Source organism: Aptenodytes patagonicus, chromosome 3 (assembly GCF_965638725.1).
Source record: "Aptenodytes patagonicus chromosome 3, bAptPat1.pri.cur, whole genome shotgun sequence".
NCBI lineage: Eukaryota > Metazoa > Chordata > Aves > Sphenisciformes > Spheniscidae > Aptenodytes > Aptenodytes patagonicus.
The window spans coordinates 36,737,423-36,759,300 of record NC_134951.1 but is presented as its reverse complement, the minus strand read 5'-3'; the positions used below and the strand labels follow the sequence as shown (position 1 = coordinate 36,759,300).

The 21,878-nt window shown below is 40.2% G+C and overlaps 1 protein-coding gene across 1 annotated transcript in view; it reads right to left on the bottom strand.

The window, feature by feature from the left end:
* The window catches only part of CD109 (CD109 molecule), an 89,357-nt gene that overhangs the window by 42,524 nt on the left and 24,955 nt on the right, over positions 1-21,878 (bottom strand). Inside the window, 9 exon segments of the mRNA XM_076333079.1 lie at positions 5,023-5,199; positions 6,446-6,508; positions 6,603-6,704; positions 7,058-7,297; positions 9,032-9,141; positions 10,018-10,153; positions 11,228-11,324; positions 13,554-13,638; positions 14,273-14,312. Of these exon segments, the coding sequence (XP_076189194.1) occupies positions 5,023-5,199; positions 6,446-6,508; positions 6,603-6,704; positions 7,058-7,297; positions 9,032-9,141; positions 10,018-10,153; positions 11,228-11,324; positions 13,554-13,638; positions 14,273-14,312 (1,050 nt within the window).

The following is a 21,878-nucleotide window of genomic DNA, read 5'->3' as shown; positions in this document are numbered from 1 at the left end:
TCAACCAGCTCTTAGTATACAAGCAGCAATCTCTTGAGCCACAAGGATACACCAGTTTCTACAGCTGAGGGCCGTAAAACACATTCGCTGTTTATCAATGCACAACACAGCATATTTATTTATATTTAGGGAAAGATTATTTGGGGAAAAAATTCAGCCCTCTGAGATTACAACTAAGTGTTCCACAGTGAGATCAATACAGAAAAGGGCTATATGTAATAGGTGCATGGGTAAGGAAGAAGGAAATAAATAGGCTAATACAGCATCAGTACTGTAAGAGAGTAAGGGTCATCTGCTGTAAGGTATTTCTAATGCATCCCATCTCCACTGCATCACACGACAATGCAGAATTTCTGTTTAAAATGAACAGCTTTACTCTTTTCCCTCATCAAAACACCACTACTACAAAGTCTTGAGGTGGAATTCAGCTCCACACTTAAGTTACCTACATTTAGCTGTCCCGTTTCAGTTCAGTGTTTAAGTTCCCATCACACACAGAGTCAAAAGACATAATGGAGACTAGATAGCAGTTTGGCTCACCATGAAGCATAAATCTAAGTGGTGGTGAAGAAAACAGTCCTACAGGCTCCACTGACTGTACTGGCTGCAGGTGGGATTCAGTTACATAAACACTGGCACTTAGTGCCATTTGAGACGTTCAAAGGTATCCAAGACATGTCCAGTGGTGCTGCCAGACAGGCCACATAACTTACCCTTCTGGAGCAGGCATTGGAGTCACAGAATCATAAAATCATAGAACAGTTTAGGTTGGAAAGGACCTACAAAGATCACCTAGTCCAACCCCCCTGCCATGGGCAGGGACACCTTACACTAGACCAGGTTGCTCAGAGCCCAGTCCAACCTGACCTTCAATGTTTCCAGGGATGGGGCATCCACCACCTCTCTGGGCAACCTGTGCCAGTGCCTCACCACCCTCAGCGTAAAAAATGTCTTCCTTAGATCTAGTCTCAATCTACACCCCCTTTAGTTTAAAGCCATTCCCCCTTGTCCTGTCACAACAGGCCCTGCTAAAAAGTCTGCCGCCACCTTTTTTATAAGCCCCCTTTAAGTAGTGAGAGGCTGCAATAAGGCCTCCCCGAAGCCTTCTCTTCTCTAGGCTGAACAACCCCAACTCTCTCAGCCTTTCTTCAGAGGAGAGGTGTTCCAGCCCCCTGATCATTTTCGTGGCCCTCTTCTGGATCCACTCCAACAGGTCTGTGTCTTCCTTGTGCTGAGGGCTCCAGAGCTGGACGCAGTACTGCAGGTGGGGTCTCACCAGAGCAGAGTAGAGGGGCAGAATCACCTCCCTCGACCTGCTGGCCACGCTTCTTTGGATGCAGCCCAGGATACCATTGGCCTTCTGGGCTGCAAGCGCACATTGCTGGCTCATGTCCACCTTTTCATCCACCAGTACCTCCAAGTCCTTCTTGGCAGGGCTGCTCTCAATCCCTTCATCCCCCAGCCTGGATTGATACCGGGGGTTGCCCCGACCCAGGTGCAGGACCTTGCACTTGGCCTTGTTGAACCTCATGAGGTTCACACAGGCCCACTTCTCGAGCTTGTCCAGGTCCCTCTGGATGGCATCCCATCCCTCAGGCGTGTCAACTGCACCACTCAGCTTGGTGTCATCTGCAAACTTGCTGAGGGTGCACTCGATCCCACTGTCTATGTCACTGATGAAGACGTTAAACAGTACTGGTCCCAGTACGGACCCCTGCAGGACGCCACTCGTCACCAGTCTCCATCTGGACATTGAGCCATTGACCACTACCCTCTGGATGTGACCATCCAACCAATTCCTCACCCACCGGACAGTCCACCCATCAAATGCAGATCTCTCCAATTTAGATAGAAGGATGCTGTGGGGGACTGTGTCAAAGGCTTTACAGAAGTCCAGATAGACGACATCCACATCTCTTCCCTTGTCCACTGATGTAGTCATTCCATCATAGAAGGCCACTAGGTTGGTCAGGCAGTCCAGGAAGAATAATTTAAAACCACACTCTTTTGGGGCAACTGATTCTCCATAAACTGAGTTTAGACAAATAACTCGCATACAGAGATGAGACTCAATCACCTGAAGTCACCTGGAACCACGTGAGATGTCCCACAGCATGCTCTCTGACCCTCAGCTCCCATTTCAGAAAGGGATAGGTCTTCCATAGGACCTTTGAAACATCCACCTGTCCCATGATAACATCTTGAATACCCTGTGGTCTCTTGGAGGACACTAGATGTCTGTGCTTAAGCAACTGAATCCTGACCCTACATGTAAATACATGTATTTAGATTTCTGAATCTACAGCCCCATCATACCCTTCCTCTGATAAATCTGTGTAATGGTATCTTCCAAGCACATTCAGTATGAAAATCACAGAGCAACAGCAAACACACTAATGTTGCCAATATAAATGGGATTAGCACCATGTGCTTCACTGTAAATGGGCATCAGACCGATTCACGCAGAAAAATGATTCACGCAGCTGCACTGTGGCACTGCAGCTCTGTGTATTTGATTTTACCAACTCATTTACAGAAATTAAATACTTGGCAAGGCTACAAATTACAGAGAAAGTAGCTTTCCACAGTACTGAATTAATTTCAGTGGCTAGCACTGAAATGGCAAAATGGAAATAGCTTGAAATTTTGATGCCTTTTAAATTAGTTCATTCCTTACCTTACATTTTTTCACTATCCAGTGAAATATAGCAAATAAAGTAAGATTGATATTAAATTCTCATAATTTATCGTCTCAATTATTCATCCTCTCTGTATATCACAGAATCATAGAATGGTTTGGGTTGGAAGGTACCTTAAAGATCATCTAGTTCCAACCCTCCTGCCATGGGCAGGGACACCTTCCATTAGACCAAGTTGCTCAAAGCCCCGTCCAACCTGGCCTTGAACACTTCCAGGGATGGGGCATCCACAACTTCTCTGGGCAACCTGTTCCAGTGCCTCACCACCCTCATAGTGAAGAATTTCTTCCTTATATCTAATCTAAATCTACCCTCTCAGTTTAAAGCCATTACTCCTTGTCCTATCACTACATGCCCTTGTAAAAAGTCCCTCTCCAGCTTTCTCGTAGGCCCCTTTCAGGTACTGGAAGGCTGCTATAAGGTCTCCCCAGAGCCTTCTCTTCTCCAGGCTGAACAACCCCAGCTCTCTCAGCCTGTCCTCATAGGAGAGATGCTCCAGCCCTCTGATCGTTCTCATGGCCCTCCTCTGAACCCGCTCCAACAGGTCCGTGTCTTTCTTATGTTGGGGGCCCCAGAGCTTGAACGCAGTACTCCAGGTGGGGTCTCACCAGAGCAGAGCAGAGGGGCAGAATCACCTCCCTCGACCTGCTGGTCACGCTTCTTTTGATACAGCCCAGGATACAGTTGGCCTTCTGGGCTACAAGCACACATTGCTGGCTCATGTTGAGCTTCTCATCAACCAACACCCCCAAGTCCTTCTCCTCAGGGCTGCTCTCAATCCATTATCTGTCCAGCCTGTATTTGTGCTTGGGATTGCCCTGACCCATGCGCAGGACCTTGCACTTGGCCTTGTTGAACTTCATGAGGTTCGCACGCGGCCACCTCTCAAGCCTGTCAAGGTCCCTCTGGATGGCATCCCTTCCTTCCAGCATGTCGACTGCTCCACACAGCTTGCTGTTGTCAGCAAACTTGTTGAGGGTGCACTCAATCCCACTGTCCATGTCTCCAACAAAGATGTTAAACAGCGCCGGTCCCAATACCGACCCCTGAGGAACGCCACCCATCACCGGTCTCCACTTGGACATTGAGCCATTGACCACAACTCTTTGAGTGCAACCATCCAGCCAATTCCTTATCCACCAAGCGGTCCATCCATCAAATCCATGTCTCTCCAATTTAGAGACAAGGATGTCACATGGGACAGTGTCAAATGCTTTGCACAAGTCCAGGTAGATATGTCAGTTGCTCTGTGTTTTTCATCCGTAAACTACATTTAATCAAACTGGTATTTTCAAGATCAGGCCTTATCTCATTGCTACAAAATATAATGTCATCTTATTTGTGGACACTGCAATTAGTGGAAAGATTTCAATTTGTTTCCAGAAGGCTGAACCGAACTGTTATGCCTTCCTCATTAGAAATATCCTCCTGTATCTACCCTAAAACTCCCAAGTTTCAACTAAATTATCTTATTTGTTTTCTATTTATTTAGATTCTTCAGACACTGGTACATAATAACCATAATCAACAGACATGTGCCTGCAGCTCTCTCACCATCCTGCCTCTCCACTTCCTTATCCTGTGATAACAGAACTCATATCCTGATTTTGGATAAATCATGAAGCAAATGGAGAATTTTTTCATGCAGGAGTAAGACAAACAGCCTCCCTACTGATGTCTGGTTATAAGTGTTAAAGTTTCCATAGGGGAGGAAGAATTTGAACCCATCGAGAGCCTTTGGTGGTCTCACCTGTAAAAAGTCACAGTGAGGCTTTTATTTGCACAAAGGACCAAATCTCATCCTGGTCAGTAAGCTGGAAAAACCGATTCATTGCTGCAATAGTAGTTTTCCCACTCCTCTTCAAACTTTTTTGAGTTAAAGCATGCACGGTCACATGAAACACAACCACCAGTCACATTCACTGATGACACACCACGTACAATGTGACCATTGCCTGGCTAGAACAAGGTCTTCATAAACATTTACAGTTCCACACTTAGAGCACTTATGAGTATCTTTCCACTATATTGGCCAGAGCAATTTTTGGCTCAGTAATTGACCAAACTATTAAAAACACAAGGAGAGGCTGTGGGTCTGTTTATGTGGAAAACATACGGATAGTAGAAATTTCTTTCAGATATTGAATAGCTGGACCCTAACTGCACTGGTATTATCAAAAGTCTTTCCAAGGACTTAGACAAACCTCAGATTAGATCCTCAATGAGGAATTTTTTACATTTACAATCCTATTATCTAAAATACTGTTTACCATGCAACAAACAGACAAATCCATGGTCTCGGACTCAAGTTCAATATAGTTACCTTGTCATCCAAAACAGGCTGAATGGGGACAGTGAGAGCATCATTTACAACCACTCCAAGCTCATCAATGTAGAATACAAGTATACATGCCACAGGAGCCCAGGAATTTTCTGCTGTTAAAGTGAATGTTTTTGCAGCCTTTGTGCCAAAAGCCATAATTTGTTCCTTAGATAACACCTGAAAGGGAAAAATGAAACAATCTTTTGGTATCTCACTATGTCATAAGCTCTGCAATTCCTTCTACAAATAGCTGTTAAAAGAAGAGACATATAGCTGTGATTTTTTTTTTTACTAAGTAGGTGACCAGCTCTATGAGACTGCATATCGAACAGGCATTACATTACAGGTAATGTAATATTTAAACATTAAAAATAGATTTTTTCCATGCTTTAATACCTGTATCACTATGGACAAGTAAAGAACTACAACGATGAGTGCACAGCACAACATTGTGCTATGAGAACATAAAAATACAACAGTAATACGCCTGGGTCATGTGGGTCATCTATAATAGCATTTGAGTTTGGATCAGAAATAGAATTTTAAAAGCAAATCTCCCAAACACCCCTACTTACCACACTTTGGTTTGCACCATGAAGAGTGTGAACTGGGGCCCACTAATGTGTTCCAGTTAAAAACAGGCATTCATTTTACCAGATCAGATTAGAATTAGTCTGAAGGTACCTTGAAATACCTGGAGTTCAGGCCCACAGCATCAACTTTTTCACTCTACATCTGTTCCTATTGGACCATACCACTTACTAATGAAGACAGAGCCATGAACAGGCCAGTTCCTTGCCTTTGACCACATGGACCTGATTTTTTTTAAATCTTCTAGAGAGTTTCTATTTTAGAAAATACACATGAATGCCCACGTTTTATATTGTCCTAAGATTTTCCTTATTCAGTTTACTATTAAAGTCTCCGAAAGAAAAAGAATTGTAGTTATCATGATCATTATGGTGTAGACTGTGCACAAGACAGGCACGTGTTAAGGACAGGATGGGAGACTGATGATGGTATATATAATAAACCCTTCAATCCAGATGCTGTAAGACACAGTACAGCAGCCGAGCCATTAAACAAGCCATTACCCAAGCCATTTATTTTAAAAAGCTTCCTATGAAGTTCCCTTGTTAACAATGCCATCCCGCCCACTGGACCATCCGTTTCCTCAGTAGGCAGTGCTCCCAGAGGGCACCTCCTTACAGTGCCAGGGGCATTTCTGCTAGGTAGCGAAATGGAGGTCTCTTTCGAAAAGGTCCATCCTAGTGGAAAGGAAGTTTCTGGGCCACCTCTTCACAAAGCACAATAAAAAATGCTGAATCTCTCTAACATTCAATCACATTCCACTCACTGGAGTATTTCTCAAGTTGGTAAAAGCCATCTTGGATTGTCCCCATATGTAAAACCAGTAACTTACCAGATAGTGGAACTCTCTCACTGGCTTGTTGCTTGTAATGCTCAGCTCAAAAGGCTTTCCAGCCTAGGAAAAGCATACGATTCATATGGATGAGTATGGAAACATAATGAGTAACTTGAATGGTTTTTATCTTGGCAAGTTTTGTGTCAGACTGTACCTTTATATCCTGGCTCTTTGTTTTAACCTGGAGATATGTCTGGCTGGGGGAGCTGAACACATCATAAACACCTATGTCGGTCCTACTGCTGAGGAACTCTGCCTGCAAGACAATGCAAAACAAAGCTCTTAGCAAAACAGCAAAATCTGTGTGATGTTCACATATATGGTACTGTTTACAAGAGCATGGTAGCCTTAATGGCAGTACAAGACCACTTTACTTCTTGCTTGGGGTATCTGTTTTGTTTTTTTCCCTTGCTATCTTGGTGCAATTATTAGATCACATTTAGACAGGATGCGTCACTTTCCTTCCAGCTCTAACACGAATATGAGGTAAGGAAAATAACAGTAGGTGACATATCAGCTGTTGCAGATGGCAGGAACAGCATATCACTGATCACAGCCCGCTCAATTTGGTGTGGCGCTGCTCCAAAGTAACGTATTACAAAGCAATACCTGAACTCTCAGAGTTTTTGTATCAGACAAGATTGGAAACTCAATATCAATTATTCCATTTTCTGGGACCGTGTAATTCAGGACATGGACTGTCAGATTTCTCTCCTCTGTTGCCTCACTCTCAAGGTGAGAAAGTGAAGAGTGGTGAAAAAGCAGGTCTGACTGTTGTGCAGTGATTGTGACAAGATTTTGCCTCTCTTCAGCTGTCAGATGGTTGCTATCAGAACGTGTCACCTTTAGCTAAAGACAAAAAGAAAGAAAACACCCATCAAACAGGGTAAAGCTAAAATGCACAATGCATAACATGTAACAATATATTTGCACTCACATCATACCAAAAAAATAAGGGCATCCTCAGATTTTTCACACATCAGTAACTTTATTTTTAATCTCTTGTGAGCACTGCAGGTAGGCAAGTCAGCCAAGAACAAAATTATTCATAACTCCAGGGAGTAAAAAAAGAGCAGAAGCAAAGCAGATGGAACTGAAAGGTGACCTGCCTTTCAGCTCTCCCAATTACTCTTCTTGTTGAAAATGCTTGTCTCTCAGGCAAATTATACGTAACCTACCTTCAGACTGAGTATTTAATTTTATCACTTGTATCTCACCACTACAACAAAGGACAACCTAACATTACATCATGTGCAGGAAAATGTGTCAGATGAGCAGCTGCCAAGTCAGATGTCTTTATGGATTCATCAAATGAGCTGAAGGAAAGACTTAAAACAGGCCCAAAATTGACAGTCTGCAACTTCTTCACTCCAGCATCCATCAATCAGCACTACAACTTACACCAACCTTTATTCCCACATTCAAGCAGATTCTCATCCATAGTAAAACCATTCTCCTTCTGCATTACACACTCCAAAAATTCAACTTCTACATTTAAAAGCACCAAACTAATGTTTCCCTTTTCTTTTTCAATCCAGAAGTCTGTCACTCTGTCACCTTTCCTCCTCTGCCATTATTTTCCTATCCTCTCTCTGTACACCATATGCAGATCTCCACTTACTAGTAATAGCAGCAGTTGTTCCTTCACACTCCTCTGGAAGCATAACTGATACCTTCTTCTCTGCCAGCTGCAAGCATTGCTAAATGCCTCAGCTACCTCTCACTCAGCTCATCTTTGGAAGAGGAAGAAGAAGCAGGTCAGAGCTGGAGTCAAACTGGGATGCTGGCAAGGAAAACGAAAAGGACGAAAACCAAAGACCCAAATGATCAGGCTAGCACAAAGGTATGGCTTGAGCCAATCTACTCTGAAAGTGTATATTCAGTCTATTTTATTGGTATTTAGGTCTGACTTCTATACAATAAAGGCTCAAGAACTATAAAGTCGATTCCTCTTTTCAAGCAAAATGCAGTGGTGCAATATGCAACCTCTGCTAAATGTAGAAATACTGAACGCAGACTATGGACAGCACGAAGAACATGAAATACTTCTATGAGAGGACAGCAGCTGGTATGAGAAAGACAGGACAGAAGGCAGAAAAGACACTTTCACTTGAGAGCAATGTGGTTTGATGAGTTTTACTGAATTTTGTAACAGCTGCTTAATTATATATATACACATTATATAAAGTATATATCTGTGTGTATATATATACACACACTTCCATATACAAATATTATTAGGAGGGTTGGGACTCAATAACTACCTTGTTTTAAAGCACAGTCACCTAATGGAAAACAATCAGCTAGAAACTGGAAAGATTTCTCTTCCATAAGAATGCTGATGAACTATGCTCAAGTGTATCCTGGCAACACTACAGCATTCCCTGCCACTTTATCCTTTTCTAGAGCAAACGCCTCTAAGTTTAGTATTTGCTGATGTGTATCATGAAAAAGAGGTAAATTGAAAACAAATCTGTAAATTATACTTAAAAATCTGAGGCAAACTTTGGCATCTAAGCAAAAATACAGGAGAAGAAGTCACATTTGTTTATGCACAGATCATAATAAAACTAAAGAACTTACAGTAGCTATGAAGTTCAGAGAAGGTTTTATAACTCTAGAGTAGTCCATAAATTCAATAAAATAGTCACTTTGCTTTGGAAATATGATGGTACTTGAATTTTGGGAGATTCCTGTTGAGTAATTGTATGTGTTTAGACAACATGCTTTTAACATACATATACCTTTAGCAGCAATACTATTTACTGTCCATGATTTTTAAAAAAATCTATCATATTTTTCACCATTTCCACTCCAATTGCTCTTCATCCTTCCAGCTAAGGATCAGTACAAAGGTGGTATACGTACTGGTACTGTCTTCCACAACGCTAAATAAGCCATACCACGTAATGCTCTACTCCACGCACTCTATGTCAGAATGACACTTACGAACCCCAAATCAGCCAACTTCACCTTGCCAGGGTTTCTACAGAAAGTCTGTAATGAAACCTAGTTTCTGGGACAGGCAGAAATTTTTACAAATTATTTTTTTCTAATATGCAAGGTGCAATGGAACATGAACTCACAAAAAGGCTCGGTTTGCAAATCAGCCGGTCTAGAAGAGGGTAGAGAGTGGACAACATGGGGCCAAAGAACATTTTCTACTGATGTGGTTTACAAACAAACAAATAAGATAAGTTTACGATTAAACTTAAGCTTGTAAGACTCAGGCTAATGCTAGCAATTCTTTATGCCTGCTCTTCTCATCAAAAGTGATCAGTCACTGACTTTAAGACCCCATCTGAACATATTTCTTGGTTATTTAATAAATCATTTAGCATAGAACTGTATTCAACTGAGTTAACAGCTGGTTAAACTATTTAATATCTAGGCAAGCAACAGTTCAGAGAATGGTTTTTTTTAGACAATATATTTGCATGTAGATGGTTCGTACTGCCATCAGCACATGATGCTTTTCTAGTGCTCCAAGCCCCTCCACGTAGCAGTAAGCTCTTCCAGCACCACCTACTCTTTGGATTTCTCTCAGAAGGCATCACACAGCCACATACCTGTGAGCGACTCGGTGACCACCACGATAATTTCTATTGGCTCTGTGTAATCACTGTCAACTTGGTGCCACGACTGATCAGCGTTCAAGTTTTGCAACATAAGCTTGTTACAGGTTACATTGGCAGATCCATTTATCTGCAACGTAGAAAAAAAAAATTGTTGAGCCAGCAAAGCCAAGGACACCTTTCCATCTACAACAGCTTATTTCTGCTTAAGTCCTGTAGCTCTCCCTACATACAAGTTCTGGAGTGTCAATTACAGAAAATTATGAACACTGACCTTTATTTTTTGCTTTCAGTAACCATTTTTATTAAATCCAGTAAAAGTTCATTACTTTTTAGAGTCAACAATGCCTTATGGAGAAAGTTACTTGTTTTTTTCTAATATCTAGAATTTTCCACTTCTACATGGCCAGAGCAGTGGTGCCTATGCTTTATAGAAAAATACAATGAACAGGCCCCTGACTGAGGAGGAGGGGTATACCCTATCCAACATCCCTGAGCTCAGAGTTTCTGTAGGCTAAGTGCTGCTGAAGGCACTGAAGTCAGCCAACTGCTGAAGTCAGCCAACAGAAAATGACAGGCACACCATTTAGCAGAAATTGAACCTGTTTTAAACATAGTCCACAGCTCAAAAGTAAAATGCCTGATTTTGCAAAAGGATGCCATGAATCTATCACCACTTTTAAGTCTTCAGATCAAAACTGCATGCCTTTTTAAATTTCATCTCCAGGTTACAACTAGTACAGTAACTCCACTGTAATTACTAGGCAAAATGTTTTGGTCTCTACCATGCTAGAGCTTCACCTAGACAATTGCAGTGGTCTCCTCTGGCCTTGTAACACAGGGCTGAGTGATCAGGGGCACACATGGGGCCAGGGAACGTTCCTAGGCATGGGTCCTCCATCACCTACACTGCTACAGTGGCTCCTGGAAAGTTTTTCTACCTGGGCCAACTAACACTCTCCAAAATAACTTCCAGGCATAGTTCAAGGGACCACAGCAGCCAAGTATCATTCCCAACAAGCAGCCTGAATGTAGACACTTTATTCTGGAAATTAAAGAGAGTTTAACACTATCCATGCAAGTCACTCCATAGATCATGCCAGCTGAACTTAGCACTCGAGAATGGTCCCAGGCATATTTAACCTACAAAAGGAGACACAGCCTTAAAGTCTACAATGCTACAAACTGCTAACAGAAGACTCACCTCCATTGTTGTTGTTGTATTTCTCTTGTTTGCCCAGTAAGAGACAGAAAGGCAAGTGATCGTTACAGTTCCCTTTACTGGCTTTCCATACGTGTACCTGAAACACATCAGCCAAAGTCAAACCACGCACCACCTCCAGGGTGTGGGCTCCTGAAGAGCTCTCAAGGCAAAACATTGTACTAAAATATTTTGCCCTGGCCTCAAACATGGCTAGAACACATTTGTACTTTGAAACATGGAGTTTTCAATACTGAGACCAGTTTATCAACACTAAAGTCAGAAGCCCAAAACCTGGAGAAGATATACAGTGCTGTTCTTTCCTGCGCACGAGCTCTGTAAACCTATTGCTATTATTCCGGGCTGTAGGAAAATTAACTACATTAAGCTAAGCTGGAAGCAAATTATTGAACAGAACACCAATGTAGCATCATAACTAATAGGTAGTACAGTTAAAATGGGACATGGGAAGTGCAAGTGTTTTGCTTCCCAAATGCTGCTAACAAAAAATGAGAGATGTCAAGATACTTGTACTCAAATTATTTAGTAATCACAGTCCAAAGAAATCATGGCATTATTACACAGCAAACATAATTTGCAGCTGTGGCAAACCTGAAAACTGTAATATATTCACTTTTTAGAATGCCATTAGCAACCTGCAGTCAGTAAGCAGTAATAAAATAAAAACTTTGGATACACGTTTCCAAGTTATACATAAGGGAAACCATGACATTATCAGATTCAGACAGAGGAAGGGGGGGGGGGAAACACAAATCATTCTAGTCCATCAGTAGTAATACATTCAGATGTGATAACTTTAAGTACTTTAAATCATTATGGATTTGATTGGCAGCCACTTAAGAAATATCAAAGCTGAAAAGCAGAGGGAAGGAATAATCAAATAGTGTAGTTACAGGAAGAACTCTGACGACACTGTCTTGCACCTGAACTCAGTCTTTCCAAGCAGACCTAATTACAGTAATAAGCTGCCATTAACCTTGAAATGATACTGCCATTGGATAGCATCCCTGTACTTAACTTAATCTAATAATACTCCAGACATGAGAAAGGAAAAGGGTTTTATGACATCTACAAGTATAAGGGACATATAAATTCTTCGTATACAGAGGCATTATGCCTATAAAAACAGTCACCAGGAATGAAGTCATTCCCTATAAATAATTATGACGTATCAGAAAAACTTTGGCACTGATGGCATTCAATCTCAGACAATTCATTTGCATCCAAGTCTGGATTTATTGCAGCAGACAGGTACACCTTCAAATACCTTATGAGTATACCTAATGAAGGAGCCAAGTACCCTGTGGAAGACTAAAACAACTTAGGAAACCAAATTCACATTAGCATATAAGGGATTCCAAAAGCAAAGCAGAATGGGGAAAAAAAATGAGGAAAACTTTTTTTAAAAAATTGCCCCTTATGAGAAACCTAGATGGTTTATAATATCAGGTTGCATTGCCTCTAGGAAAGAAAGCTTTTTCTCAAAAGTCCAAACATTTAATTTAAATAGCTTGTTAAACAATCATTTCTGCATTTCACTTATAAATGGAGTGCTTGTTTAGAAGGTATGTATTTATGGCGTTAAATAACCCACAAAAGACCTTTTATTTCAGGACTTCTTGAATGGATCTATCAGGTAGCTCTATCTGGCTCTCATCTTGCCAAAATAAAATTAATTTATATTTGAGAGCAATGCATACTGAATTTTTTGTCTAGATATTTGTTCAGCTGAAAAATAAAATATTATTTATACAATAGTCTACAGTGAAGTCTTTTCTGAATTTCTCAAGAGTTTTTAATTCTTCACCCATTTACAGGTATAGGTATTTTGATAGGCAGGAGAAGCCTATACTTCAAATCCACAATGTGGATAAATTGGATCAAGAAGGATTTGCATAGAAGTTTGAATAATTTTCCAAGTGGTCTAATAAAATACAGTTACGCTACATACAGACCTTGATGTGATAAGTTGGAGAGCACCATAAAAGAGCCATAAGAACAAAAAAATACCACAAAATACACATTATAAGCAAAAGACTCAAGAAATTATCTGAATAAGGTAGTTAAAAATGTCTTGGCTATAGTCTAGAAATACCTTTACCAGACCAAAAAAACTAACTATAAGTCTGAAGATCTATCTAACATTGTTACAACAAATCCAGTGGCTAGAAATGGATGCTAGCCAACTAATTTTGACTAGAAGGCACTTTTTTAGCAGCCTAAACCTAAGTTTTCACTTTGACACTTAAAAGACCCACAATGATTTTCTTAAGAGTGAGGGTGACAATGGTATTAATGATTTACTTACTTTGCAGTGACAACAGCAGTTATGTCTTCCTCTCTCAAAGAGTAGTATAATGGTGCTGTTATCATAACATCAAATTTTGGTAAAACTAAAAAAAAAATTTAAAGAAAGCATTAAATTCACACAAGAAATAATATCTTTTTCTTTTTTTAAATAATAAGAGTAGAACATGTAATATGATAAAGACTACTACAGTTTCCTAAGGAATATAAGGTAAGATACATTTTTAACCCAACCCTATGCATGCCCCAGACTAAGACTTTTTGTTGAAAGGAGAACAAGCATCATAAGAGCAGCCTGCACACAAGCTTGTAAGACTGAAATATAAAACGTTTAGCTTATTCAGCCTTCACAGAATCATCAGCAAGCTTCATGATCAGACATTATAAAGATATTTTGGGATGAACACATTGCCTGCATGATCTTGGAAAAACAGGGACAATAACTGCATCTCATAGGCTTAAGATAAGTTTTTTAAAGATTGCATAACATTCAGACACTACAATAGTAGGTCATTAAAACTACCAAAGATAAACAGGGCAGCTGATAAGACGATGTTTCTCCCAGGACACAGAGTCAATCTCAGAGAAGCAAGAGATACGGAAATTAGACTTTCTGGGAGTATTCAAAAGGTTTGTACTAGTCAAGGGAAACTAGTCTAAATTAATGGAGAATCAACTACCAATTTTGGTCACTACTAAATGCCCTTAAGTAACACTTACCATATTCCATCACTTTAAATCTTTGATAATGAACTTGACCCTATTGAAAAAAAATCATATGAGAACATACATACAATTGTGGTTAGATTAGCAAGTTTAACATACCTTCTAGGCCAAATCCCACCCATATTCAAGTTAAATTACTATTTCTGACATGATGTGATTTTAAATCATGGCTCAACCATTATCAGCTCCTGTTAATGAAGCTCCTGTAGGAACCAGTAGCATGTATTTGCACCACAAAGGACACAGAAGCTCACATGCAGCAGATTGTAAGTATATGTAATGAAGAGCTTGTGGAGCTTCCGATCTGCAGACATCTACATATGGCTGGTTTCTGTATAAAAAAACAAATATCCGAGCTAGCTAGCGTAAAACTACCTAGCATAAGTACTCACAGTCATCATGATGAACCACGACTAACCTACCAGCGGTATCTTTACTAGCTCATTTAAAATTAACTCAAGTATCTCTATACAAAAGAGAAGCTCCTACAGTGTCTACCTAGAGGACAAGACCATTTGAAAAGCCTGTATAATCCTAAGGTTCTTCATTTACTCAAAAGACAGCTAAAATTTTGTTACAGTCTACAGTGTAGACTTACTTCAGCACAGATACTCTTGGGTTATACCTTCCTGTCTTGTTTATTTGTTAGTTAAAAATCAATGGACGACATAAACAACTATAAAATATAGTTACTTGTGTTCTCTTCTATTTTCCTATTTTTCTAATTTTTTCACTTATTTCCTGATTTTCCTCAGGAGGGTATCTGAAAGCATATTCTGGCATATCGTTGAGATGTGGTACATCAGGCCATATATGGCACATCGTTAGGAAATTAAAGTTTTTTTCACTCTCTGAACATTAAAAACTCAGTAGCTATTTTTGTTGTATGGTACAATGACAGTTGACCAAAAAGTCATGGTAGTCAGCCACATAAATTTTGCTTTTGTCTTACTCGATTGTTCTTCCTTGCTAAAGTGCGAGTAATTCAAGTTGCGCCAGGGGAGGTTTAGATTGGATATTAGGAAAAATTTCCTCACTGAAAGACTGGAACAGGCTGCCCAGGGAAGTGGTTGAGTCACCATCCCTGGAGGTATTTAGAAGACGTGTAGACATGGTGCTTAGGGACATGGTTTAGTGGTGGACTTGGCAGTGCTAGGTTAACGGTTGGACTCAATGATCTTAAAGGTCTTTTCCAACCTAAACGATTCTATGATTCTACGATTCTGACCAAGCATGTACGTCATTTGTCTGCAGACATATAATCCCCGTTCAATGATTTTTTTACGGCATCATACCAAAAGCTGCCATCAGCAGGGAAATGGCATGAGGTCATTTACCAGCAGTGCCTAGAACTGGAGCTCTGAATCTCAGCTGATCTGCTTGACGCAGGGATTACACTGGAGCAATGATTTTCCAAGAGGAAAACCTGAGCTCAGCTGGGCTGGAAGAATGGGCTGAGAAACCGAAGGAGTCTCCACTTCCTAAAGGACAGGAAGGGAGAGGCTCCTTTTGAAAGCCTATTTTGCCTCTTTGCCTAAGAGTCTTCTGGGAAATAGGGGAAAGATCAAGACAGACAACAGTCTGTCACTGGGAGGTGGCTATTTTGAAAGGTTAATATCGCCAGCTGCTGTTCAATTGCATGATGAGGTTATGTTGCTGTGGAGCTCAGAAGTCTGATTACTTTGATTATTCCTGAGACCAGCGACACCACTACAAGTTATCATATGTGCTGGAGTATCTCAGTGAACAAGGTTTGAAATGTGGGGCAAAGGAAACTGAATATGGATAACCAATTGTCAGGTAGCATCAAGATATGTCAGATGGGAATGAGTGTCTGTAGCAAGAGAGAATAAACTGAGAACTCCTGTGGGAAAAACCCTAGGACCAGGATCCAAGCTGGAAACAATTATAACTGATCTCTCCTACCTGATCAATGACTTTGCAAATTAGGCATCTCGGACCAAGCCTCTTATACCTCTATATTTACGCTTTTCCTAGCAAAAGACTTCTATCAAAATAAAAATCAGATTGCTACTGATTTCATTATTAGGTCACTGATCACCAAAATAATTGTCGTATTTATATTCCTAGGTTTAAAAAGATACATGCAGAATCTGCTATTCTCACATTTGTGCAGATCATAATCCTTACAACACAAAATGCTACAGCACTGACATGCAGTCCACAGATTACTATCGGGTAACCTTAGGAACAGGTATCTTAGGAAAATGACCTGCAGTGAATTTATCTCATGTCTGGTTCTCTGTACATCTTTTATTTCCAATGTTAAGCATGTATGTCACCCTTGCTGTTAAGCAAACCATGAACAGAACGTTACCCCAGCTGGCAGTATGAAAAAGCATCTCCCTTGAAAATGCGATTTTGTTTCACATTACCTTAGAAGTCAAAAAAAAAAAAAAAAATTAAAAGCTAAGAGAACTGTAAGCAGTAGAAAACAGAGATTAAAGCAAGACTAGTGCTCTCGGCTGCACCTTCTCTAAAATTACAACCTTTATGACAGAAAGCAAGCTGTGCTTCACAGTGCAGGGAAAGGAAAAGACCCTACTAGGTCATCTTGATGATTTGAACACCAAGCCAGACTTCCCACTAACACACACTTTTCAGCCAAACTGGTTTGGAATAGGACAAGTAACAGCACTTCAACCACTCTGTACCATTTTAGTTCCTCAGGGCAGGGCTGTCTCTCTGGCAAATATTGTTCAAAAATTTTGGAGTGGAAGTTGTTAAACCAGTTTCCAGGAGCGGTGGCTTTTGAGACAAGCAGTTAGTTATATATACAACCCAAGAGAGATTTTTTTTTTTTTTAAGATAGGAAAACAACACCATGCCTATTCCACTTGTTTCCAGCACTGCTTTATTCTAGTACAGTTTTTATCTTCCATGCCTTCTGCTTCTTAAACACACTCACCCTTCCAGACTATTAGCATTTTGCTCTAAATCAGCATTTCTTAAACCGCAAAACATCTATAACATTCTGTGCACATTGCCCAGAGTATTAAGAAAAGAGTGCCAAAAAGAGATCCATATAAGTATTCTGAGATTGTGAGGATGATGGAGCCTTTCTGCAGTTGAGCCTTAGCTGCTGCGGATCCTGACATCTAAGAATCACTAACAACTACAGTCCAGATTTTGCTCTGCTGTGATGAACAAGTCCTGTTTGAAGTCATTTGGGTCTAATCCAACAAGTGAGATCACAGGAATTGTTCCCCCAAAATCTTTTCTTCCTCTTTGGCAATCGAAAGCCCCTGAAACGAATCTGGTCTAGGTCCATTTTCTTATTGGTTTCTGACATTTACGTGCATCACAAGTTATAGCATCAGGAAAGACTCTGGGTGTGGTCTCAGGGCTTGGCCCTGAAAAAGCGCAGTGCTGGCACCGGCTGTATTCCCGTGGCTACACCGCCATCTCACGGCCCGTGTCAGAAACACTCCTCCCCTTCTGCTTTGCAGCTAAATAAAATAGATTTTTATCTAGACAGAATTAACAGAAGCATTTCATGATCACTTTCGTGCTTTATTTTCACATGCAGAAAATAAACCCCGAAATAAAATTCTGTATGAATTCCCAAACTTCTGTTCAAATCCACCAGCACAGTTTCCAGAAACTAAGCAGAGTCCCACCAATGTCACCAGTATTAACACTATCAGATCCTGATTAAACATCAGTGCTCATTTGCAAACTACTGAATACACAGCCAATTCCAAAGATTTTAGGTACAGTCTGATTTTGAAGGAGGGTGACACTTTTTTTAAGTAATGATATAACCTCAAACTCAATGGATCAAATGGAAATCTGTAGGTGACCTAGCAGTAAAACATCACAGAATTCACTGTGGATACACTGTAACATACATAAAACCTCAAAAGTTAAAAAACTCAAAATGTAAAATATATCATCAACCCCAGTTGATTTTGTAAGTTGCTTTATAGCTGAAGCTCTTAAAAAAAAATAATACTCTAAAGATATTTTAGAAAGCTCTCATTGCACCTGAAACATTACTACGCTTCAATATTTGATCATAAATTTCCTAATAACAACTTCCATAAATTAGATTACAAAATGCCTTATAACTAGGAACAACTTCTGGTCAGAGATGCCTACTACTAAAACTCAGCAACTAAAAGCCTTTCAGCACCAGGCTCCACAACAGGAAATATAAGATATCCAAATAAAATACAAGGTGGAGACTTGGGAACCAGACTGTAATTACTCTGTCCTGAGTTTTCTTGGAACAGCTGTACTAACACCTGAACTCTTATTAAAAAGTACTACAGGATGTTTAACAGCAGCAAGCAGCCAGAACTTGATTTAAAACAGAATTCAGAGGCAGTACTTCCAGGAACCCAAACTCAGTACACTTGGGAATTGATCTGTAACCACTGGAAGGGAAATATTATTTACTGACTTAAGAACACTCTTTAAAGACAAGAGGGAAACTTGAGATAGAAAGGCTGGACAGCTGACTATTTAACTAGAAAGCTCAGGTCGTGGCATCAGGATAGCTAAGTCATGCGGAGATCAGCCTGGGTTTGCCATCTGAAGAGGTTCCTAAAGCCCTGAGTAGATCCATAAGCTGCGCTGGATCCCATGTGGACCCAGGGCTAGCAGTACTACTTAAGGATAGGTAGGCATATCTATTAAAAATGCCAGACTTATACTAAGTATTCCTTAGCAGTAAATCCAAGTTCTCAGTGACCTCTGTTATCAAGAAGGGATTGGTGAATCCATACAACTTTATATATGACACAGAAAAAACCTGTACCTCCCTTGGACAGCAGAACAGCGAGGAATATCCAGGCAACAGCTAGGAATATCGACTCGGAGTGATCCGGGTCACTCAGTAGCTTTCACTGAACACCAACTAAATCTCTACCACATCACCTACCTACAGACAACCACTCGTCTTAAACCTCAAACTGAATCCCATCCCATATGTCCTTGTATTTCAGGGCATAAGTTCACTCGTAACCAAGAGAATCAAAAAGAGTTTCTCATCAGAAAGTTCTTTCCCTTTATTCTGCAAGGTTTCTTGCAGGTTTCATTAATCCAATGGTATGACATGCTATCAGAAAAATAACAGTCTGTGATAAAACCCACTAGACAGACCTAGCGTAATAGTGTGAATATTGCAATAGTTTTTTAATATATTCTGCACGACAGCCTTATCCAATGTAAGATGCTGTGTAGGCACATGCTACAGAAATAATGCATATTGCTTTGTAATTATATTAACAGAATTTGAAAATTAAAGCAAAGCAGGTGTGAATGATGGAGGAAAAGGGGTCTGAAAGTAAACAACATAAGCTTCTATGTGTGGGGCTTGGGGTTGCTGTTTTATTCCCACAGGATAAGAATTGTAAGAATAGCCAGGTTTTTCTGGACCCCAAAGCCTACAACTCTTTTTTTTTATATAATATACTGTTCTTTTCCTCCTCTATTTTAATTTTCAATTCAAAGAGTTTAATAACAGAAGGAACCATTTAGCCTGACCTGCTTTTATCTCAGGTTTGGTTACTCAAGTATTCAGCTGCTCCAGCAACCTGCATTATTATAATGCATCTTCCAAAAAGGCAACCATTCCTGATGCTAAAACATTGAGTAACAGAAGCCCTCACTCCCTTTTTTTTTTTTTGGTTCCACTGATTAAGAGCCTTGTTGATGAAAGATATATATATGCCAGAAAGAATTTGTTTGGCTTCAATTTCTATTAGTTGGTTCATACTATGCCTTTCTCCACTAGATTAAAAAGCCTTTTAAAACCTGTAACGGCACCCACAGACTGTAAGCAATAAATCCATTGATTCATTTGATCCTTTGATATACAGTCAACCGATGGGACTTCTGCAGCCTCCCACCATGGAGCTTTCTTTTCCCTGGCTCCATCTGCAAACTCTGTCACCAGTTTATATTAGAAACACCCTGGGTGAGTGTCGATTGCCCAAAAATCAATCCACCCTTCTTTGACAGACTTTACATACATTGCTGTTTTTCATTAGGGTTTTGTACAATGAAAAGCCTTTACAAAAATCTACAAAATCTACAAAAACTTACATCAGTAAATCTACCTTATTAACCAAATCCATAATAGCCTTAAAGAATTGAATTCTTTATCAGTGGAATCCCAAATCACCTTTGTCATTGTTTTTCTCATGCCAGATGACAGGTCTAGAGTTTCCCATGTTACCTCACTTACTCTTTTCTGTTAAGAACATTCTGTTAAGACATTCATCTTCCACTGGTCTTCTCAAATCTCCCCACAATGAGATTCACTTAACCACACAGAACCATCACCCCTATTAAATGCTTCTACCTCTGCCACATAATTACTGTTTCTTCATGTTACTGGGCTCTGCCACCACTGGATTTTCTTTTGTTCCTAGCAGACTTTAAAAACTCTTTCATACTTCTATTAACGATGAAGTTTTCCTTGGGATCTTTAGATTTCCTACAAATATGCAAGAGTTCAGACTTTCATTTATATTGATATCTATCTCCTAGTTCCCCTTTTATTCACTTATTAAATACAGTGTTTCTTAAATATTAACCATTTCCTCTGTCAATGAAAAAAAAGAATCTTGTTTCTGTTCTGCCCAAGTTTACCTTTTCCCAAGAGAGCATTTTGTTAAATGTACCAAGAGCATTTTGCAGTACTTTCCACCTTGAACTGTCTCCTGTAACAATGGTGAATAGAGAAAGATACCCTAGTGTGATGGGCATTATCCCAGCCCCTGGATATTCTTCATGCCCCTGAAGCATTTAGAGCTCTATTAAGAACCTCAAACACTGCATTCAATGTCATACTCAATGCTAAAACCCTACGCTTTAAAAATGTAATAGTAGGGAAAACGAGATGTTCATAATAGAATATGATAAAGACAACCTAGGAAAGAAGGTACCCCAGTAGATCTAACATGAAGGCCAATGTCCAGTCTTTGGCAGCAGTCAAGGTTCAACACCTAGAGAACCACATCAACCAGGGTAGCCAGCAGTGACACTGGGCCAGCCTGAGCCTCAGGGCTTTCCAGTTAACAGTTCTTAATGGACTGTACTTCTGTGAATTTTTCCAAACATTTTTTGATCCCACCTGAGTTTTCAGTATTCACAACACCCGCCAGTGCTGTGCTCTACAGTTCAGTTATGCTGTTTTAATTGTTTTGAAATTGCTCTTCACCTCCTTCACCTGGTGCCCTCTAGCTATACATTGGAAGAGACAGTGAACAAAATGTTCCCTATTTGTCTTCTCCCTGTTACTCATGACTTGAGAGACATTCCCACCCTGCCACACGTTTTCCATGCTCATTAACATTCTGTAGTAAACACTAGACGGCGAAAATTTAGAATACCATCTCCTATGGTCTACTAACATTTCGCTTCACTTGTCTGTCTTCTCGCAGCTATTTCATTAGCCCAGATGAATCTAAGGCATTTTTCTTTCAATTTTACAATTATTTTTTCCTTTTCTTTTTGGTTTTGTTTCAGGAGGGAGTGGCACTCATATTCAGATCCTGAAAACAGCTGCTGCAGTTCCTTCAGCAGTGTCCTCCTGACTTAAGGATTATTCAAGACTTCACAGAAAGCC